The 21,249-nt window shown below is 62.6% G+C and overlaps 2 protein-coding genes across 6 annotated transcripts in view; both read left to right on the plus strand.

Annotated features, from left to right (window-relative positions):
- Nucleotides 1–4,787, plus strand: part of WHRN (whirlin) — a 59,757-nt gene extending 54,970 nt beyond the window's left edge. For both annotated transcript variants that reach the window (XM_059865113.1, XM_059865114.1), the window contains exons 10-13: nt 80–656; nt 2,439–2,617; nt 3,228–3,350; nt 4,076–4,787. In XM_059865113.1, the coding sequence (XP_059721096.1) occupies nt 80–656; nt 2,439–2,617; nt 3,228–3,350; nt 4,076–4,258 (1,062 nt within the window). In that variant the 3' untranslated portion in view covers nt 4,259–4,787. The remainder of the gene's footprint in view (nt 1–79; nt 657–2,438; nt 2,618–3,227; nt 3,351–4,075) is intronic.
- An 838-nt stretch (nt 4,788–5,625) lies between these two features.
- Nucleotides 5,626–21,135, plus strand: AKNA (AT-hook transcription factor). 4 transcript variants are annotated; one of them, XM_059864848.1, is made up of 22 exons: nt 5,626–5,798; nt 11,109–11,377; nt 11,494–12,431; nt 12,891–12,965; nt 13,415–13,562; nt 13,735–13,892; nt 14,259–14,318; nt 14,413–14,513; nt 14,649–14,811; nt 14,889–15,016; nt 15,102–15,275; nt 15,447–15,648; nt 15,743–15,849; nt 16,022–16,245; nt 16,434–16,620; nt 16,884–17,057; nt 17,158–17,261; nt 17,428–17,577; nt 17,666–17,767; nt 18,259–18,369; nt 18,602–18,752; nt 19,010–21,135. In XM_059864848.1, the coding sequence occupies exons 2-22, from the start codon at nt 11,221–11,223 to the stop codon at nt 19,284–19,286; spliced, it is 3,891 nt and encodes a 1,296-aa protein (XP_059720831.1). In that variant the 5' UTR covers nt 5,626–5,798; nt 11,109–11,220; the 3' UTR covers nt 19,287–21,135. The 4 variants fall into 4 exon arrangements, with proteins under 4 accessions (XP_059720831.1, XP_059720833.1, XP_059720834.1 ...); XM_059864850.1 differs by having other exon boundaries at nt 18,605–18,752; XM_059864849.1 differs by lacking the exon at nt 5,626–5,798 and adding an exon at nt 10,360–10,490.
- The last annotated feature ends 114 nt before the right edge of the window (nt 21,136–21,249 follow it).

Here is a 21,249-nt window from a genome sequence, read left to right on the forward strand (position 1 = left end):
TCAGCCATGGTCAGTGTGAGGAGATGAACATGCATTGAGCCTGGGCATGGTGTCCTACAAACTGTGCTTGCTTTGGCAGGATGATCTCTCCTCCTTCCCAGAGGAACCACCCAACTTCAAGCCTCCTCCTCCTCCATCAGCCCCCCAGACCCTGGACCCCTCCTCAGCCCAGCCCCGTCTCCCGGGGAAGGACAAGGACAAGCGCCCCTCCTCCGAGTCCTCCCAGTCTGGCCTTTTCTTCGTGGCCCCCCGGAACCCCTCTCCCCCTCCCAACGCCCCCGAGAAGGACACGCTCAGTGTCACCTCCACGGCCACCGAGGATTCCGCCCCCAGCGCCATCTACGCCACCATCTCCCCGCCGTCCCCGCACGGCTCCCGCCGGCCCGCGGACAGCCCGCTGCCCCTGCTCGGCCAGCACCCCATCGGGCCCTTCCCCAGGGTCCAGTCCCCCAGCAGGCTGAAGAGCCCATCCCCAGAAGGGCTGCAGAGCCCCCCGGCCCCGTCCCCTCCCCCTCCGCCCCCGCACCCCGCGCCCCCTCCCCCGGACAAGGGCAGCCCCCCGGCCGTGGGCAACCAGCATTTCATCATGGTGGAGGTGCACCAGCCCAACAGCGAGCCCGACGTCAACGAAGTGAGGCCCCTGCCCCAGGCCAGAGGTGGGTGTCACCTCAGCAGCTGGAGGAAACCGTCCCTGGGGTGCTGGGAGGGAGATAAATGGGGCAGGACGCAGATCTCAGGGCTTCAGGTCTCGTGATGGATCTCACGATCCAAAGGTTGGAGCGTCTCTCCTATGGAGAGGGAGGGTGCTGGGGGTGATCACCTGGAGAGGAGAAGGCTCCAGGGAGAGCTCAGAGCCCCTGCCAGGGCCTGAAGGGGCTCCAGAAGAGCTGCAGAGGGACTGGGGACAAGGGATGGAGGGACAGGACCCAGGGAATGGCTCCCACTGCCAGAGGGCAGGGCTGGATGGGAGATTGGGAATGAGGAATTGTTCCCTGTGAGGGTGGGCAGGCCCTGGCACAGGGTGCCCAGAGCAGCTGGGGCTGTCCCTGGATCCCTGGCAGTGCCCAAGGCCAGGCTGGACAGGGCTCGGTCTAGTGGAAGGTGTCCCTGCCCATGCCAGGGGTGGGATGAGAGGAGATTTAAGATCCCTTCCAACCCAGGCCACTCTCTGACCTCAAGGACCAGAACTAATTCTGGTCTTTTCCCATTAACTGTGCATTTTGAAAAAATATCGAATTGTACCCACACTCAGCTTGGGAATCACATTTATCCCAGGATGAAGAAGTGGAGGTGAGGGAGCAGCAGTGTGCTGGCCCCCGTGGGTCACTTAGAGGTGGGGAGGGGAGGAGGGGTCCCAGGGAGAGGACAGCTCGGAGATGGAGAGGGACACGAGGGGGTACCAGGGGCTCTCGGGGATAGAGAGGAAAGGGGAATCCAGGGGTGTCTCGGACATGGAGAGGGAAGAGGGATCCAGGATGGGTTCCTGGAGAAGCAGAGGGAAGGGGGATCCAGGAAATCTCTCGGCGAAGGAGAGGGAAGGGGGACCCAGGGCAATCCCGGAGCGTTCCCGTCCGCCCCCCACCCCAGCGCTGCGGCGGCGACACGGGTGGCAATGTCGCCCTCGTGTGGCACAGCGCCGTCACTGCAGCCGGCCCTTGCTCGCAGGGTGATGCGGGTGAATTAATGCAGCGCCGCAGGTGCATTAATGCAGCGCCGCTGCTGCTCCTGACATCTCCAGCCTCCATCTGCCCTTGGCCTTCATCCTCGAAGGGCAGAAAGCTCCTACACGGCAGCACTTCTTCACTTGGCTTGGTCCCTGTCTCCTCCCAGCCTCTGTTGTGGAGCATGGGCTGCATAAACTGGCCTCCAGCAGGGTCCCTGAATTCATCACTCTCTCCTTCCATCCCAGTTTGGAATCTGGGTTGGATTCCAGACCAGAGTTTGAGGCCACTTGTCTCTGGATGCTGCCTGTGCTCAGCTCTCTCTTCTGACCAGGGGGGGTGCAGTGAGGTTGGGGTCAGTCTCTTCTCCCAGGAAACAGGGATAGGACAAGAGGAGATGGCCTCAAGCTGGGCCAGGGGAGCTTCACTGAAAGAGTGGTCAGGCACTGGGGAGAGGCTGCCCAGGGCAGTGGTGGAGATCCTATCCCTGAAAGAATCTAAAAGCCACGTAGATGTGGCACTTGGGGACATGGCTTTGAAGCGGCCTTGGCAGTGCTGCTCTTGTGATTGGACTCGGTGATCTGAGAGTGCTTTTCCCACCTAAGCAATTCCATGGTTCTGCAGGGCTGTGCTTGGGATCCTTGCTCTGCAGCCCCGGTGTGAATCCCAGGGAGGCTGCCCAGCCCTGGGAGCGGGAGCTGCCCTCGCCCCGTGGCCGTGGGCGTTCGGCCGGCCCGGCCCTGGCGCTGCCCCCGCTAACGCCGCGTCTCTCCCCAGCCTCCACGCTCTCCCAGCTGTCGGACAGCGGGCAGACCCTCAGCGAGGACAGCGGGGTGGACATCGGGGAGGTCGAGACGAGCGGCAAGGACAGGAGCCGGCAGCCAGGCCCCGGGAAAAGCCGCAGCCCCAAGGAGGCCACGAGGAGCGAGGGGGTGGCAGAAGGGGCCTCCAAGCCGGTGAGGGGGTTTGGGGTGCTGCTCTGTGTGGGAGGGGGCACCTAGGGCTGTGCCCCACTGCCTTGACCAGCCCCTTCCACTCCCTCTGCCCACAGACAGCAGCCACTCATCCGTGCTTAGGTGGGGTATTTCTTCTCTCTGCTGCAGGCAGTCAGTTCTCTGGGGGGCTGAGCTGTGGGGTAAGGGGTCAGGAGTGGCTGAGAGGGGCACTGTAGGGCTGATTCACTCCGTCCTGGGTAAATCCCATCCCTCCCAGCTACAGCAAGCAGCTACCTGGGGCATGGGAGAATTCCTGGCTCTAAAAGACACATGCATGAAGTCACCTGTCACCCAAAGGAGAAGGTGTCAGACATAACTCAGAGGGTTTCTGGTGGTGGTGAGGCTGAGGGACACAGGCAAGCAGAGAGCTGCTCTGCTCCTTCCCAAACACTTCCAGAGCTGCCCAAAGTTGGTATTTTAGATCAGGAGTCAGAAAGCAACTGCAGGGCTGTGACTGTCCCTCTCTGGTGGCAGCCAGCATGTCCCTGCCTGCTGTGGGGCCCTGGCCAAGGGAGCACGGCTGGCACACGGTGTCCAGGCCCCTTGGCAGTGCTGCCGTCTGTCCCCACAGCCAGGGCTCCTGGAGCCCACATCGTGTCTGATCCGGGTGTCCAAGAGCGCTCCCACCTTGGGCATCGCCATCGAGGGCGGCGCCAACACGCGGCAGCCGCTGCCCCGCATCGTCACCATCCAGGTAGGGCAGCTGGGGTGGGACAGCTCTGTGCACATCCCATCCCATCCCAGCCCATCCCATCCCAGCCCAGCACATCCCATCCCAGAACATCCCATGGATCCCATCCCATCCTAGCCCAGCCCAGCCCATCCCAACCCAGCCCTCTCCTCCCTGGGCAGGCTGGGGAAAGCCCTGGAGCTGTGGCCAGGGAGATTTTGGAGGTTTGTCCCCCCCTACAGCCCTGCAGCTCCCCAGACACCGTTCTGCCATGCTGAGGATGGTGTCCGTGTCCCGTGGATGATCCCATCCCAGAACACACCTCCTGGGAGCCAGCTGTGTGCTCCAGACATCTCCGAGGGGATCAGGGCAGCCCTGAAAGCTTGGCTGCTGTCTCCAAATGTCTGGTAACTGCCAGACAGAGGATTGAGGAGGGGGAATGGTGGATGGGAGCCAGGGGACTGAGCCCTCTGGAGCTGTCTCCCTGCTTGCTGTTTACTTGGGGCAAAATTCAAGTGATTTACAGCAAAAAAAAAAGCAGAGCCAATTCTGCCTTGGTTATTCTTGGCCATCCCAGCTGGCGTCAGGCTCCAGGAGCAAGCAGGGTAGAAGCCAAATTCATCCCCTCTCTCCAAAAAGTGAAATATTTCACATCCATCACGTCAGATATGAAATATCTCCCATTTTTTTCCCCCCTGCTTGAAGCAGGGAGTGGTGGGAACGTGGGCTGACCCCTCTCTGTCCTGCAGCGGGGGGGCTCGGCACACAACTGCGGGAAGCTGAAGGTGGGACACGTCATTCTGGAGGTGAACGGCACGGGGCTGCGAGGGAAGGAGCACCGCGAGGCCGCCCGCATCATCGCCGAGGCCTTTAAGCTGAAGGAGAAGGACTACATCGATTTCTTGGTCACAGAGTTCAACGTGGCCCTTTAGGGGCAGGGTTTGGGCAGCGCTGCCTCGCCCACGGGGAGCGCTGGGATGGGGATGGAGGATGGCAGCGAGGTGGGACAGCAGCGTCCCAGCGCGCACGGCCCCGCACGCGCACACACCCCGGCTTGTCCCCAAATGTCCCCGCTGCAGGCTCGCTGCCTGCCTAGGGCAGCTGAGAACGGGCACATCCCTTCAAGTTTCCATCCCTGTCCTCTCTGGGGTAGGGAATGTCCTGTCCCCCTCAGCCAGGCTGGGAGCGGGGCAGGAGGACGGCATGGTCTGGGTGTCCCCGCTGTCATTTGAGTGCCACACACAGAGCAAGGTGGGCCCGTGACTCAGGCTGGAGGGAGCTTTCGGGGGGTTGCTGCTCCTTTGGGTGGTCCCCAAGGTGCCCAGGTGGGTGGTACCAGCCACGGGTGGGGATGCAGAGAGAGCAACTGGAGGCCTTGTAAATCGCTGGCAATGTCGTTGTATTTATATATACAGAGCTTGTGCTTTTAATTTTTCAATAAATCTATCAGGGTAGAAAAAAGGCTGTGTTTGGGGGGTGTTTCGGGGCTGGGATGAGGGACTAAGAAGGAGAAGGGATGCCAGGATATTTTCCTTAATATCCTGGGAGCTTCCCAGAGCTCTCAGAGTGGGCAGAACTTCATTGGTGGTGGTGGTGAGGGGATGCTCTATGTCAGCCCCATGCCATCCCATCCCATCCTTGACCCATCCAGTTCTAATTCCCATCCTATCTCATGCCCAGTCCTATACCCATTTTATTCCATCCCACCTCATTCTTTCCCATCTCAATCGCTTCTCATTCCCACCTCATCCCTTCTCCATTCTTCTCTCAATCCCTGCCAAGGATCTCTGGGATCAGTCATCCCATGGATCCCTTCCCTTCCCTTCCCTTCCCTTCCCTTCCCTTCCCTTCCCTTCCCTTCCCTTCCCTTCCCTTCCCTTCCCTTCCCTTCCCTTCCCTTCCCTTCCCTTCCCTTCCCTTCCCTTCCCTTCCCTTCCCTTCCCTTCCCTTCCCTTCCCTTCCCTTCCCTTCCCTTCCCTTCCCTTCCCTTCCCTTCCCTTCCCTTCCCTTCCCTTCCCTTCCCTTCCCTTCCCTTCCCTTCCCTTCCCTTCCCTTCCCTTCCCTTCCCTTCCCTTCCCATGGATCCCATCCCATCCCATCCCATCCAATGGGATCCCGGGAATGGGCAGCGCCCCGCCAGGGGGTGCCCGCGCTGCATAAATTATGCCAATGAAGTCTCCTCAACAGCGGCTCTGATTGGCCGCCAGCCGCGGGATATGCAAATAAAAGATGGGTGGGGTCTATGCTGACGACCTCCAGCTCCTGGCGCGGATTGGCGGAGTGCGGCGGGTATGCTAATAAGGGGAGGCCACGCCCCCTGGCGCCGCGGGCCGCGCTTTTGTCCGGCGGGGCCGGGCCGGGCTGGATCGGCACCGGGACCGGGACAAGGACCGGGATCAGAACCGGGACCGGGATCGGGGCCGGAGCCGCCCAGCGCCGGCCGAGGAGGCGCCGGCCGGGCCCTCCCTACAGGTGGGCAGCGCGGCGCAGGCGGGGTGAGGGCGCTGCTCCAGCGGTGCCCGCGGGCCAGATGTGCCCCAGCTGTGCCCGGGGGGGCCGGGAATGGCTGCGCTGCTCCCTGCAGCCCCTGCTGCAGCTGGAAGGAAGGAGAGGGCCCCCGGGGCGCCGCCGGAGCCACAGCTGGAGGCGCAGCTGGAGGCGCAGCCCGCGGGCCCCATCCCGGGGCCGCATCCAGAGCTCCCGGCTCTGCTGAGCCCGGCTTTGCTGAGCTCGGCTTGGGAAGGGCTGGCTCGCCGTGGGAGCTGCTGAGGTCCCTGGGCGGAGCCGGGGCACCCCCAGCCCCGGCGGGTTCCCTGCGGCCGAGGACATGGGACACGCCGGGAGGATGCGGGACACGCCGGGAGGATGCGGGACACGCCGCTCCTGGCCGAGGCGTGTCCTCCCCACGCCATCGCAGCCCCCGTGGCCCCGAGGAAACTTGTCAGAACTTTTCTTCTGGTGGTGCCTCCTCCCTGTCGGGGCCGGAGGATTCCGGGAGAGTTTCGTCAGGGGCTGCGGAGGCGGCTCGGAGGCACGGCCGGGGCTCTCGGAGGCTGCGGGGCCGGGAGCTGCCGGCGGCTCCTCCGGGGAAGTTGCCGGGGCAGCGTTCAGCTTCAGTTCCGTGTTTTATTTAAAGGGCAGCCGTGTTCATGGCAGCCGCCGGTGCCCGAGGGTGCCGCGGGTGTCCCGTGCTCAGCCGCAGCCTCTCGGTGCCTTCCGGGCAGGGCTTAAATCGCTTCTTAAAGTTCAAGGGCAGGCGGGGAGCGCGGCAAGGCAGGCACTGCCCGTAGGGGCTGGGAGAGATGCGGATGAAAAAGCTCCAGGGAGAGCTCAGAGCTGCTCCCAGTGCCTAAAGCGGCTCCAGGAGAGCTGGAGAGGGACTGGGGACAGGGGATGGAGGGACAGGACACAGGGAATGGCTTCAAACTGACTAAGAGTAGGGTTGGATGGGATATTGGGGATGAATTTTTGCTGTGGGAGGTGGAGGCCGTGGCACAGGGAAGCTGGGGCTGGTTCACCCCAGCACAATCTCCCCGGCCGTGTCCCCGCCGCCTCGCTGTCCTGTGCTAAGAAGGGATCTCCGTGGCAGCGGCTGTGGCAGGGACAGCGGCCGCGCTCTCCAGACGGGGATTAAGGCTGTCTGTCCTTCAGACAGGGCATTACGGCCATCCGCCCCCGGCCCTGCGGGGGTGCACCCGGCGTGTCCCCAGGCAAGACAGGAGGGTCCGTGTGCCAGGGAGGAGGGAGGAGAGAAGAGTTCTCTGTCTTGTCATGGGGCTTTACTTCGGTGCAAGTGCCGGAAAAATGACATTTCCGTGGGGTTTTGGTGCCTCTCTGTTGGGGTGTGCCAGTATGGGGGGCTGGGGGGGGAAATGGCCCCTCCAGGTGCTGGAATTGGGGTGACACGTGAATTGTGCAGTGATGGTGACAGGCGTGTGCTTTCAGGGGACGAGGGAGGTTTGTCAGGCTCTTCCTCACTGTGATGGTCCCTCCCTTGTTCTAGTAGGAAATAATGCAAACTGAGAACGCAGCGTTTCCGCTTCTCTGCTCTCTTTCATGCCTATAAAAACGGGGCTCTGTGGGCTTTAAAAAAGGGTTTATACACCAGGAATTTCTCCCTCCTGGAGTGCAGGCATCCCTTGCCAAGTTTCAGCCCGAGGCCGTTCTGGCCTCCTTCAAGCCTCTCTAAAAGAGATGCAAAACATCCATCCCTTGCCTGGGACCCCCCCCCTGCATCCCCAAATGGGCAAAGATGTGCAGGAGGGGCTTTAACCCATCCCAGGCAAGGGATTTGGGACACAGGGTAGGAGGGTAATTCCACATCACTCAGAGAATGTGTGGATGGAGGTGTGGGGGTTAGAGGCCCCCCCATCCCCCCTGCTCTGCCCGGGGCTGACAAGGCAGTGAAGGCAGAGTGACAGCAGCCCTGACCCCCCCTTCCCTGTCACCGAGCGAGCCCTGGGGCAGAGGATGCTCCTGTCTCCTCTGCTGTCACCACTGATAAACCCAGGAGCCGCGATGGCTTGGTGCTGGCCTTGATGGCTGCTGCTTCCCTGCCCACGCGGGATGAGCTGGGCGGGCTCAGCCTCGCACCTCGGTGTTTGCCGCGGGGCAGGGAGTGGGACTGGGAGGGGAATCGGGGATGGGATGGGGCAGGGAGTGGGACAGGGATGGAATGGGACAGGGAGGGGATCGGGGATGGGATCGGGGCAGGGAGTGGGACAGGGAGGGGATCGGGGATGGGATCGGGGCAGGGAGTGGGACAGGCATGGGATTGGGGCAGGGATTGGGACAGGAAGTGGGACAGGGATGGGATCACTGCCTGCAGAAAGGATCGGGGGTTTGGAGGGACAGCCAGAGACCTGGCAGCACCCAGCACTGCTGGCAGCATCCCTCCCTCAGCTGAGCCCCTCCGCCCTGAGCCACAATTTGGGACAGCCCTGGTTGGGATTTGTAGGGCAGGAGAGGAAATGAGGGGCTGGGGCAGAGCAGAGTTCAAGGGGTTTTTAGCTGAGACTTTTAAATTTCTTTTTAGTTTTTTTCCCAGTTGCCTGTTGCAAAAATCCTGGCTTTCAAAAGGGAAAATTAAAATATATAGATATATTTCTGCACACACATTTGGGATTGTTTCTGTTTGATTTGTGGCTGCTGAGCATGAAGCCACATCATTTTTCAAGGTTTTCTGTGCTCCCATAATAGGGAGAAAATCACTTAGAGGAGGGAAAAGAATCTGAGATTTTTTGCTCTTGCCACCATGACCATCAGCAGAGGGATTTTCTGGGAAAGTAATAACTGTGGCTGGGTTTGGACTGCAGCTGCTGTGGGCTCTGCTTGTGGGAACCACTGCTCAGAAATGGGGTGACAGCATGTGGGTTAGGCATGGCCTCCTTCAAGAGCTGCAAAATCCCCATCCCTTGCCTGGGATGGGGTTAAAGAAACACCAGAAATGGGTTGGGAATGTTTTAACCCCCTTCATCCCAAGAGAACAGGACCCCCAGGTAATGGGGAAATTTGGGTTTGGTCTTATGAGCTCTTGGAGAACTTAATACACTTGAGATAGCTTAGTTACTTTTAATGGTATGAAATTAGTAGGATGGTTTTTGAGGTAGTGTTGGAAACAGAAAAAGTTTTAATAAAAGGCAAAATAATAAAGGTTTTATAGAGAAAAACTGAGTAAGGGGAAGAGGTTTTGGTCTTTGTTAAGACACTCCACAAAATCAATTATTCCTTTGTTCTCTTCTTTTTTAGTGAATTACTTAAATGGGACTTTTTGGCCTTTGTCTCATTGGGCAGCCCCATGTTTGAGGTGTAGTCCTAAAGGTTCTTGTGAGGTGCCTTTTTACCCAGTTGAGGAGAGAAACTTTTGGGCTTTTTGCCTTTTTAAGTAGACAAAGAATGATTTGGTCACTCTGTCAACAGAAAACACATTCCTACACCCAGGCTCCTTTCACCCAGCCCTCTCCTGTGGGAATCCTGGCTGTGGTGTTTGGGGCTCCTCATGGCTCTGGGATCCTGCAGGGCTCCAGGTGGGATGGGAGGCACTCAGTGGGGATCTCTGGGAAGTGTGTAAGGACTTGGGGCTGGAAACATCCCAGCTCAGGGAGGAGCTAAAGCCAAAATCCCTCTTTGGTTTCAGTAGCTCAGGGTCCGAAGAATCCCATGGGCAGCCCCATCCTTCCCCGTGGCAGGAGAAGCTGTGGAGCATCTCCAGGTGTGGGGAATGGAGTTATCCACTCGGTGTGGGAGGAAAAAAAACACATGCAAACCCCCTCAAACCCCCCAGGAGGTTGGCAAGACCCTAAGAGATGCTTTGGGGTTTGCTCCTGCCTGAAATCCCCAAGGATGCAGGCAGGACTGGGAGCAAGACTGGTGCAAGGATGATGCTTTTGATGTCAGGCGGTGCTGGAAAATAACCTCAAACCTCATAAACACCCAAGGAATTTGCAGAACTGAGGCTTGGGAGGGGATGAGAGGACTTTTCCCAGAGCATGTGGGTGCTGTGGATAGGTTTACTTCTCATCACCCCCATCCCTGAGCCAGCAGCACCCCAAAATCACCACAGCACCCTCTGGCTAAGAGCAGCCACCCCAGGGATCGTGCTGTAGTTTCATTAGCTCGTCAAGCTGTCCTCTGCGTGCCACTAATTACACATTAACGAGCTGGCTTAATTGGCTGCCTGTGAATGTGCCAAGACAGGCCACAGTGGCTGCGTGCAGCTACAGCATCCCTGGGAGTGTGAGCAGCATCCCAGGATGGGGCCAGCTGGACCCTCCCTTTGGAAATCTGGGGGAATTTCCAAGGAGGCTGAATTTTGGGGCTTTAAAGCTTAATTTTAGGTCTCCTGGAAGATCCTCGTGCTGATGTTTTATGGACCAACTGCTGATGGTCCCAAGGATCTCCCTCCCCTCTCTTCCTACAGCATTTTGCTCTGAACTGGATTAAAAAATAAAGGTTTTGATGGAAAATGCTGAGGGAGGAGGGTTCAGTCCCCACTGCGCAGGGCCGGATGGGGTTAAAACTTCTGTGGTCACCTGCAAACTTGCAGGAAACAGCATTTCCTCCTTCTGCAAAAGCTGGGCTGCCCCACAGGCACAGGAAGTTTTCGGGGGGCTCAGTTTTCATGGGGTCACTGTGATGGGGGTGTCCTGGGGCTGCTGGTACAGGGTGAGTGTCCCCTGCATGGGGCTGGTGGTGCCTGGTTTGGCTCCCCAGGCCAAAATTTGGGTTTATGAGGCTCCAGTCCAGCATAGGGGTTGGAAAACCCCGTGGCCTTTCTTGCCGCACCCCATTTTGGGGTTTTGGCGTCCGGCTGTTGGTGGAAACCCTGGGTGGGGTTGAGGGGGGAGCTCATGCTTTGGGATCATTTGGGAATTTGTGTGTCAGGTCTCTGCTGTCACCCCACATCCAGAGGGGTCTTTGGGGTGCTCCTGCCTCCCCAGCACTGCTGGTGGTCCCCAGGGTGTGGCTGCCCAGCTGGGGTGACATCCACAGGGTGCCAGCATGGGCTGGGTGTGCCCAGGGTGGGGGACAAAACTTTTGGGGTGGCCCTGAGGGGCTCCTTCCCCACGAGGACCTCATGGCTGGCAGAGATGTGGCAGCTCCAGCTTCAGGGTGGGATGCACAGTGGGGGGGTCTGATCCGAGGGTGTCCCCCCCCGTCATCGGGGCTTGTTCTTGTCCCCGGGATCTGGGGGACAGGGTAGACCCTGCCAGCGTGGGGGAGACACCTCAAACAGAGCCCATGTCCCGCTGAGCATCCCTCCCTCTCCCCCGGCCCCCCCAGGACGCGGCGGCGATGCTGTGACCTACATTCGCGACAAGGAGGTCCCCAGCCCGCCGCCACCGCCGCCGGGCCATGAAGCGACACAAGTGAGGGGCCCGGCGTGCCCGCGGCCATGGCCAGCCCGGCACCATGGCTGCGCTGGACACAAACAGAGCTGTCGCGCTGGCACGGCGAGGAGGAGGAGGAGGAGGAAGAAGACGACTTTGAAAGGCGGATGGACGAGGATGGGGTCATCGGCCTGGGGGAGGGTGCCAGGAGCCCCCCGTGGGGTGAGTCCTGCCCACAAGGGGTGGTCCCAAATGTCCCCGGAGCTGCTGGAGCCGGGGGGCCGGGGACACCGGCTGGGTGTGGGTGGCGACAGCCCCGCGGTGCCGCTGTTTTGCAGGTGGCAGTGAGGAGCGGGAGGAGGGGTCCCCGGCAGAGGAGGGGCGATGGCACCCGCGACAGGAGCCGGCCGAGGAGGACGAAGAGCAGGGCAGCTCCGGGGGGGACGAGGGGCCCTGGGGGGCAGAGAGCGATGGGGACCCCTACCCCGAGCTGTCCTCTGGGGGCTGCTGGGGCTCGGGCTCCAGCGGCAGCCCCGAGGCGGTGAGGGACGGCCGGGCTCTGTGCCAGCCCCGGAGCTGCAGCACGGACCGGGGGGACACCTCAGGGCTCTCGGACACCAGCCCTAGCCCTCGCACCCCGTCCCGCCAGCACCGGGGCTGGGGCACCACCGGGGACACCATCGGGGGGCAGAGGGAAGAGTGGAGCCCGAGAGGGAGCCTCCCCCTGCAGCTCTCCTCCGATGGCCCCAGCCCCGAGCGTGTCCCCGAGCCCCACACAGCTGGCACAGGGATGGCACCTGCTGGCTCGGCACCCACCGGGCAGCCCCAGGGCGCCGGGAATGCCCCAGTACCCCGAGGGCACGGCAGATCCCGAGTGCCCAAGAAAGCAGCGCCCGCGGTGGTGCCCCCCAAGCCCTCCCGGCAGTCGCGGTCCCTGAGCCCCCGGAGGCGAACGGGTGCCAGGGGGACGAAGGATCCCTCGGGAACGGGCACCGAGGGCACCCAGTACGGCCAAGGGCGCCTCAACCACCCCCTGCCCGACCTGTCCAAGGTGGAGGCGCGGGTGAAGTTCGACCAGAGCTACCGCCCACCGCGGGGCCGGGTGCTGCCCGCCCGCCCCCGCGGCCCCATCGGCTTCAAATCCCCGGCCGAAATCGTCCGGGAGGTGCTGCTGAGCAGCGGCGATGGGGCGTCCCCGCAGCCCCCCAGCACGGCCGGGCTGCCGCAGGAGTTCAGATCCCCCAGACAAGCCACGGCGCTGGTGCAGCAGCTCCAGGTAACGCCCAGCTCCCCCCGTTCAGCCACAGGGCCGTGCTGGGAGGGTCTGCAGGGTGGGGGGACATGGGGTGTCACTGTCTCTGGGACGCCCATGGGGATGTGGTGCTGGTCACACCTTCCTCATCCTGCATGGAGCTGGTGAGGAGGGAAGGGGCAGGAATGTGGGCAGTGCTCAGCCTGGGGACAGGATGCTCATGTTTCCCCAGGATGGCAGTCACCCAGAGCTTGTGACCCTCGGGATGTTTGTCCCCCTGGGAGGAGAGGGGGATGTCCCCACACAGAGAAACGGGGGGCACATCTGCACAGAGGGATCGAGTGTTTTGGAGAGGGAGCTCCTGCACCCCACCCATGGGACTCCCCATCTGTGCTGTCCCCACACAGGGCTCCCCTTTAACACCCACTTCTCGGGCATCCTCCGTGCCGGGTGCTGTTCCCCACTGGTGTCCCCTCCCCACAGGACGACTACCACAAGCTGCTGACCAAGTACGCCGAGGCTGAGAACACCATCGACCAGCTGCGCCTGGGCGCCAGGGTGAGTGGGGGCTCAGGATGCCTGGAGGAGTTTCCCTCCCTGCTCCCCCCTCCCTGAGGTTATGAGTTGTGCCTTCCTCCCCCGGCCCCCCTCCTCTTCCTCCTCCCGGGGAGCTGCGGTTGAGGCCACCGCAGAGCCCACAGCAGCCCGGGGAGCACCGTGCCCTCCTCACCTGGCAGGGTCCCTTCCGTGCCAGGGCGGTGGCAGAGCCGGATTGTCCCTGGAATGGCGGGGCACGTCTCTGAGATGGCAGGAAGCGCGTCCCCGTGTCACCTCTGCCACCGCGTGGGTGGGGAAACCGAGGCAGGGCTGTGCCAACCGCCCCCTGCACTCTTGTCCCACCTTCACCGCACCCACTGCTGTGCCCATGAGGTGCTTCAGGGTGCCCCGGGGCACGGTGGGTGGGTCGGGGTGCAGGCTGGCTGCCCAAACCCGCTCTCCCTGCCCAGGTGAGCCTGTTCTCCGACCCACCACAGCCCAGCTGCAGCCTCGCCGTGGGCACTGTGGCTACCGGGAGCCGAGTGATGACCCTGAGCATCCCGCAGGCACAGACAGCGGCTCTCGGCGTGGCCACAGCCCCGGCCCCGCCAGGTGCAGGTGTGTTGATCCACATCCCACAGCCCCACACCTCGCAGGTGTGTCGATCCTTGTCCCCTGCCCTGCTCACCGCCCTCCCGCTCCGGTTCTGGGGAGATTGTCCCCCACAGCCCCTTCCCCACGCTGGTGACACGGCTTCTGCGGTGTCACTTGTCCTCGTGTTTTCTCGCAGCTGCAGCCCCGGCACCGTCAGAGCGGGGGGGTTCACCCCAACCTCAGTCCCCTCCTCCACCCGGGGGGGGCTGCCCCACCTGCCCCGGGCCCTGCTGCTGCCCCGGCCCCCGGCTCACCCGGGCCCTGGCGGGACAGAGCCGCCGGCTGCAGGCGCAGGTAAGGACGGGGGGCTGCTGGGGGGGCTGGGGCATGGAGAGGTGCAGGAATGGGGAGCTGTAGAGGGGGTGCTGGGGGGCTGCATGGAGAAGGGCTTTTGGGGAGAGTGCTGGTGGGGGCTGCAGGGCAGCAGGGAGGGGATTTGGGGGGAGTTCTGGTGGGGAAGGGTTTAGGGATAGGCTGGGGAAGTGCTGCAGGGGGCAGCTGTGGAAGGGGTCTGGGGGAGATGCTGTAGGGGGGCTGTGGGGAGGGGGCGGCAGTGGGGGATTGCGCTGGAGCAGTCCCTGGAGATGTTTCATATGGGGGGTCTAGGGGGTGCGGGGGGGGCACAGCAGGGCCGGGCTCAGCCCATACAACCCTGGCCAGGTGGAATCCTTCGAAAGCTGGGTGCGTTCAGGGACCCCCACAGCCTCGGAACAGCTCCAGGTGTGTCATCCCCTTCCCAAACCCCAGCCGGGGGGGCACGGGGGGTGCCTGGGGCCCGACGGACAGACTCGGACTCCGCACCCTTGTGCCGCAGAGGATGAGGAAGCTGAAGGACGCGCAGGATGCGCTGGAGCGGGAATACCTGCGGGGCCGGCAGCAGCTCCCGGCGGCTTCGGGGGGGTTTGATCCTGACCGGTACGTGCTCAATCCCCCTGCCACCCCCTCCTTAGAGTCCCCGGAGAGTCCCCGGGGGCCGCTGTCCCCTCAGAGCCCCCCGGAGAGTCCCCGGGGGCCACTGTCCCCCCCGCACTGATGGCTGGTGTCTTGCAGGGCAGTGGAAGGGGAGATTTACCGCCTGGGGCTGCGCCTGGAGGGGCTGAAGGAGCGGCTGGAGCCGGGGGGCAGGCGGCAGCCCCTCCCGCAGCCCCTCCTGCAGCCCTGCTGCCCCCCAGCCCCATCCCCACCACCGGCTGCCCACTCCCCACGTCCCGAGGTGAGCTGGGGGTGCAAAGGTTCCCCACCCCACTGCATTTATGGGGGGTTGCCCCTCTCACTCCCTTGTGCCTGCAGAGCCCTGCCCTGGTGGAGGATCCTCGGGGGACAGCAGGGGATAGCGAGAGGGTGTCAGGGGGGCTGCCCTGGCCCCTCTGGCACAAGCAGCGCCAAGTGGAGGAGAATTTCGAGGACCTGCTGGAGGAGTGAGTGCCCTCACAGTGGGGCAGGGGGGCACGGGCTCAGAGCATGTCCCCAAAGCCACCCGCTCCTGCCCGCGGGTCCCCCCAGGTACAAGCACTTCAAGTCCTTGCCGGAGTCGCTGAGCCTGGAGCGGCTGAGCCTGGCAGAGAGCCGGTCCCAGGAGGAGGTGGATGCACCCACAGCAGGGGAAGGTGGCCCCAGCAAGGTCCCCTGCAGGACACGGTCGCTCGAGGAGGAGCCCAACCTCCAGACCTTGGCCTTGTAAGTGCTGTGGGAGGTCGGGTCCCCAGGCAGGGGGGAGCAGGAGATTTGATATCTGGTCTCCAGTTTTACCTCGCGGTTAACGGCCTCCATGACAGAGCTGGACCAGGACATTTCCCTGTGCCTGGGGTTGCTCTGACCCATCATTCCCACTCCATCCCCTCCCCACAGGCACCTCCCGCAGAGAAGAGCTGCGACACTTCCCCCCAGAGGACCCCCAAACCTGGAGGAGACACGGGGCCACCCCTCCCCTGCCACTGCTGAGGAGCCCCCAGCCTCTGCCAAGCCCGCCCTGGGGGTCCCCGGGCCACCACGCGTGCCCCTGTCCCTCGGTGGGACAAGCAGCAGTGCCACCCAGCCCGGGCCCTGCAAGGTGAGTCCCTGGGACTGTGGATCCCTGCCTGAGAGCCCCCCCAGAGCCCCCCGGGCTGCTGGGCACCGACCGTGCTGTCCCCGTGCCTCTGCAGGAGCAGCGCATCGTGTCCCCAGAGACTGACAGCGGCTTCGTGGGCTCGGAGGCCAGCAGGGTGTCACCCCCCGTGCACACCCCCGAGCACCACCCCCCTGGCCCAGGGTACGGCCCCGCCTGCGGGAACTCGGCTTTGCCTGCGGGATTTGGGGAACTGAAGAGGAGCAGGGATGGCGGGAGAGGCACTGAGGGTGTGGGGAGCAGGGTTGGAGATGTGCAGAGTGCCCGTGGCCAGGGGAGCCCTGGGGGCTGCCTGCATGACCCGTACCTTCCCCAGGGCTCCGGGCTCGCTGGGACCTTCCATCCCCATCCCCAGCAGCCTCCGTTCCCCACGGAAGAGAGAGACGACCCCACTTCCCTCCGAGACAGCACTGATGGGCATCTACCCCCCGGGGGGCACAGGGGGGCCCCGGCTGCCCCCCAGCAGCCCCTCTCAGAGCAGCTCCCCCCCTCACTGGGCTGAGGGCAGCGAGGTGGGGCCGGACCCCAACGGTGATAGCAGTGAGTACACAGGACTCAGCAAGGGAGAGAGATCTGGGGGGCCCTGACTGTGGCTCTGGTTTTTGGGGTTCCCAGACCTCGTTGTCATGCTGGTGTCACCGGTGTGCTGCTGTCGCCCTCCCTGGAGGGAGGTGTGTCCCAGTCTCTGCTCTCTGATCCCAGCTCCCTGTGCTCCCCTTCCTCCCCAGCTCACACGGACTCGGAGGTGGGGGACAGGAGCAGTGCCAGTGCCGGTGGCCACCCCCCAGCCATGGCCAGGAGCCCAACCAGCCCCCTGCCCTCCCCCGAAACGCCATCCCCCACCCTCCTGTCCCCCGACCTGCCGTTCCTCGACCCGGCTCACTGTGACCTGCTGGGCTCCCGTCTGGAGCGCGAGTGAGTGGCTGTGTCCCCAGCACCCCATACCAGGCCAGACCCCCCTGGGTGACACAGGGACCCCCCCAAAGGCACCCACTGGGCACTGCATGCCAGCACAGCCCAGCCCCGGGCTTGGTTTTGGGGAGGGTCCCAGCTGCTGGGTGCCGGTGGTGGGGATGGGGGTTCTGGGAGCAGGGTGCTGATGCTCCCCCAGGGCCACCAGCACTGCTGGGGTCCTTGCCGGCTGCAGCCCCCCCTCACTGGGACATGTCCTGGGGCAGCCAGGCCATCCGGGCGCTGCAAGACGAGGTGTGGCGGCTCCGGCGGAGGCTGGAGGAGAACCTGCTCCGCTCCCGCAGCCATCCCGAGGGAAAAGCCACTCCCCGTGTCACCACGGCCAGGAGGCAGCCGGTGGCCAGCGCACTATCAGCCCCGCAGGACGCGGCACCCTCGGGGTAGGTGGCAGGGGGGACCTGGGGGGTGTGGGAGGCAGCGTAGGGACACCCCCAGCCGCAGCCTGAGGAGGGGGTGACAGCATTTCTGTCCCCTATGCAGGGAGCCGAGCCCCCCGGTGCGGGGCAGGGCGGCCCCCGGGGTCACACCCACGGGGAAGGAGAGGTCGGCATCGCTGCCACGGGGCAAGCCCGAGCTGGACCTCGGTAAGTGAGACCCCACCGGGGTGGGGACAGAAGGGACACGCTCCTCCCTGCGCGCCACTTGCCCTCCCCAAGCGCAGCAGGATGTTGTGGGGCTGCAGGACCTTGGGGACCAGGTCCTGGTGGTCCCACGGACCCCACAGTGCTCAGCCCTGGGCGGGTCCTGCAGGTCTGGAGCTGGGTCCCAGCGGATGCCACCCCCCTTCCCTGTCCTCCGCCACAGCCTCCGAGTCAGAGCCCAGGCCCCGGGCACCTCCCGCCCTTCGGAAGCACCTTGGGAAGCCCCCGGGGGCAGTGACATTCCAGGGACAGTGCACAGGTGGGTGCTGGTGGTGGTCGGTGGTGGGACTGTAGGTGGCTGTCCCCACCCTGGGGACCCTGGCCATGCCTACGTTGGGATTTGGCAGGGACACGGTACCAGGCGGGGACACCGCGTGCCACCCCGGCACCCCGAGAAGAGCCAGGCACCTCAGGGTGTCCCCGATGTCACAGGAGCAGGATGGCATCAGGTGAGTGGACCACAGCCCCTTCCCTCCACTACCACCCCTAACAGCTGACATTAATTAATTAACTGGAGAGGCTTAGGGAGGGTTCAGACAAACCCATTCCTCATGGCCTGAGGCTCTCCCCACTGTCCCTTGGCCAGACCCCACTGTCCCCCAGGGGGACCAACCTGGGCAGCTCTGGGAGTGCCCTGACCTCGTGGGGGTCCTGAACGGGTCAAGCCCCCCTTGGCATCTGTTTGTGTCTGTGTGGGCAGAAATACCTGGGATTCCCTGGGATTGCTGGAATTCCCTGGGCTTCCAGGTGTCACTGGCAGCAGTGTCACCTGTCCCCAGCCCTCTCCCAGGTGCCAGTGCAGAGCCCACCTTTGCAGACCCCCCTTTCCCTTCAGGGAAAGCCCCCTCCTAATCTCATCAGCCCCCCCAAACCACTCAGCTCTTCCCAACCATCCCTGGCTGGCAGTGCAGGGGACATTCCTGATGTCCTCTCTCCACAGCTGCATCTGGGGGAGGTGCCCCCCCCCGGCAGCCCCAGCACAGCACCCCCAGGAGAACGTCCTGCCCCACCTGCCGGGCACCCACGGGCAGCAGGGACACAGCCACTCACGGTGGGTGACAAGGGTGACACGTGCCTGGCAAAGCTCCTCCCTGCGTGGGGGCTGGCTGGTGGGACAAGGAGCAACCTCAGCCCCCTGACAATGCCAGGGGACTGTGCCCACCCAGCGTGGCACGGGGGGGATGGCACTGGGGTTGCCACTCGATGCACACCCCTGAGGATGCTGAACCCCCATGGGGACACCAAACCCCCCATGGAGATACCTAACCACCTTCCTCCCTCAGCAGAGCATGGCCCTGGTGGCTCCGGTCCCCCAGGTCCCCACGCTGGAGCCAAGAAGCCGGAGCAACCTGGAATTTGGTACTTGGCAGCCACCCCTGCTGCCACCGTCTGCCTGGCACCCGTCCCCCTCGTGCCTTACGTGCCCTCCATGCTGTAAGGATGCCCTGGGGCTGGCAGGGGGCTCGGGGGGGGGTCAGCATCCCCCAGGGGTGGAGGGGGAACCCAGGAGGGCTGTCCCCACCCCAGGGATCCACTGTGGGTGACACTGCCACCAGCTCCTCTGGGGACAAGCTGTGTTTAGGGGGTGGTGCTGTGGGGTGGGCATGGAGGAGATGGGGAAGAGGGATGGAAGCGAGATGGGGTGGTGGCACAGAACCCATCACTGAGCCCGTGTCCCTTCTTCTTCCCAGCTACTGCTCCCCAGCAGTTCCTACCTCAGCCCCAGCCCCGGCCGGGGTCCCCCTCAGTGTCCCTGCGAGTCCCCAGCGGGCAGAGCGTCCCCCCCGGCCCCAGGGCCACCAGCGCTGCCTGAGCCTGGAGCTGGAGGAGCTGGAGGAGCTGAACTGGTGCCTGGGCCGGGCGGTGGAGGCTGCCCAGAGCGCCAGGCTGAGCAGCAGCCGCCTGAGCCGGGCCCTGGCCGCCGAGCTGGGCCGGCCGCGGGGCCTGCGCGGCTCCTGCCTCTTCTGAGGGCCCCTGCTGGCACCCCCAGAGCCTCGTGCCATGAGAGAGGAGGCTGGGCCCCTCAGTGTCCCTGCACTGCTTGCTGCCTGCCAGACCTGGGGCCAGAGGTGCCTCCAGACCCCCCATGCCACCAGGAGAGGAGGATGGGCCCCTCAGTGTCCCTGCACTGCGGGCTCCTTGCCAAACCTGGGGACAGCAGGGCCGGAGGTATCTCTGGAGCCTCCATGCCACCAGGAGAGGAGGATGGGCCCCTCAGTGTCCCTGCACTGCGGGCCCCCTGCCAAAGCTGGGAGCAGCAGGGCTGGAGGTGCCTCCAGGGGGTCCTGCCCTGGCTCCCACTCCCTTCCTGCCCTCCCTGCAGTCCCTGCATGGCCTGTCCATCTGTCTGTCTGTCTCCAGGACGCCCCAAGCTGCAGGTGGGGGGAAGGCAGAGGTCTCCAGCATTCCGCATCCCCATCCCCTGGGACCAGCAGGGTGTCCCCCCAGGGCAGTGCCCACCCCACCCTGAGCACTTCTGGGGGTGCTCTGACCTCATGTGGGTCGACCCCCCCTTGGCAGCTGTGTTTACCTCTGTGTCTGTGTGGGCAGAATTCCCTGGCATTCCCTGGCATTCCCTGTCATTCCCTGTCATCCCTTATTCCACCCCTTTCCAGCCTCCAGGCCTCCTCAGGGGGCTCTGCCCTGTGCCCCCTGCCCTTGGACTTGAACCCAGCAGAATCCTCCCTGGGGAAATCTATTTTTTGTTTATTTTTATGTGAATTTTTTATCTAGTAAGCAGCTAAATCACTCTTTGGAGTGTTGATTGATGATCTATAATGTGTGTGTGTGTGATATATGTGTATCTGTAAATGGATATATCTAGATATAGGCATATCTATATTTAGTTATATGTCTATAGAGAGACAGATATAAATAGATCTGTGTATGTCCAGATCTGTGATTCTATAGATATATCTTTCTACAGATACATATATATAAATATTCTGGTTTGCATTTCCAGCACAACCCTTAGGGCATTTGTGGGGGTTTTTTCTGGTCATCCCTGGATGTGGCCACCCACAGCATTATCCAGGCAGAAAATAAAATGAAGGATCTGAGGTTCTTCCCCTGGGATCCTCAGGGAAGCTGGGCTGGTGGAGGAAAAGTCTCCTGCTGAGACCAAAGCAGGTGTGGGGCTGTGGAGCCCCTGTTCCTCCCAGCTGGAGGAGGAGTTAATTCCTATTTCTGAGGAGTTAATTCCTATTTTTTAGGGAAAAGGATGTGGTCAGGGCAGCTTTTCCAGGGATGGGTCCAGCCAAACCCCCTGCTCCACCCCCAGCACCTCAGTCTGTGTTTATCTGTAGGACCTACCTGAAGTGCCAGTGTCAAATGTATTTATTTTTCTTTTATTTGTTGTACAAATACCTACATTTGGACGGGGGGAATCAGTGAGGGACTCAGGTCTGGATCCTTCCGAGCTTCCCCTGAGCCTGATGCTGACATGAGCCCAGAGGGGCTGGGAATTGGGCTGTCCTCTCCTCCTTTTTTGGGGTGAGAGGGCTGGATTTGGGGGATTTTATAGAGGTTTGGGGGACTTTAAAAGAGGTTTGGGGGATTTAAAAGAGGTTTCATGTGTCTCTGGTTGCCTCTGCTCATGCCCGTGCCCCAAGCTGGGAGCTGTGACTCCCCCAGCCCAGGCAGGGTGTGATAGAAATGTGATGAAAGTGTGGTTAATTATTCCAAATGCAGTAGCCAGGACCAAATGTTGTTTTTTTCCCCCTTATTTCCTATTTTTTAACGCCCAGCAGAGCCACTGGGATGGTATTTTGTATGAAGAAATCACCTATTTTTGAAGGAAATAAATGCAGTTGGATGACTCGTGTGCTGATTTTCCTTACCAAAGCCACTCCTAGGGGGAGGTCTGGCATCACCACACCAGGAGCCCTCCCTTGGGGTTGGAGGGAATATTTTCCCATGCCTTTTCCCTGTT

This window comes from Haemorhous mexicanus, chromosome 21 (genome assembly GCF_027477595.1).
Source record: "Haemorhous mexicanus isolate bHaeMex1 chromosome 21, bHaeMex1.pri, whole genome shotgun sequence".
NCBI classification, from domain to species: domain Eukaryota; kingdom Metazoa; phylum Chordata; class Aves; order Passeriformes; family Fringillidae; genus Haemorhous; species Haemorhous mexicanus.

Coding starts and splice junctions, on each gene's coding strand:
- AKNA (XM_059864848.1), top strand. CDS start 11,221: ATGGCCAGCCCGGCACCATGGCTGCGCTGGACACAAACAGAGCTGTCG. Junction 16,621..16,883: donor GGCTCCCGTCTGGAGCGCGA/GTGAGTGGCTGT, acceptor GTCCTGGGGCAG/CCAGGCCATCCGGGCGCTGC. Junction 18,370..18,601: donor CAGGGACACAGCCACTCACG/GTGGGTGACAAG, acceptor TTCCTCCCTCAG/CAGAGCATGGCCCTGGTGGC.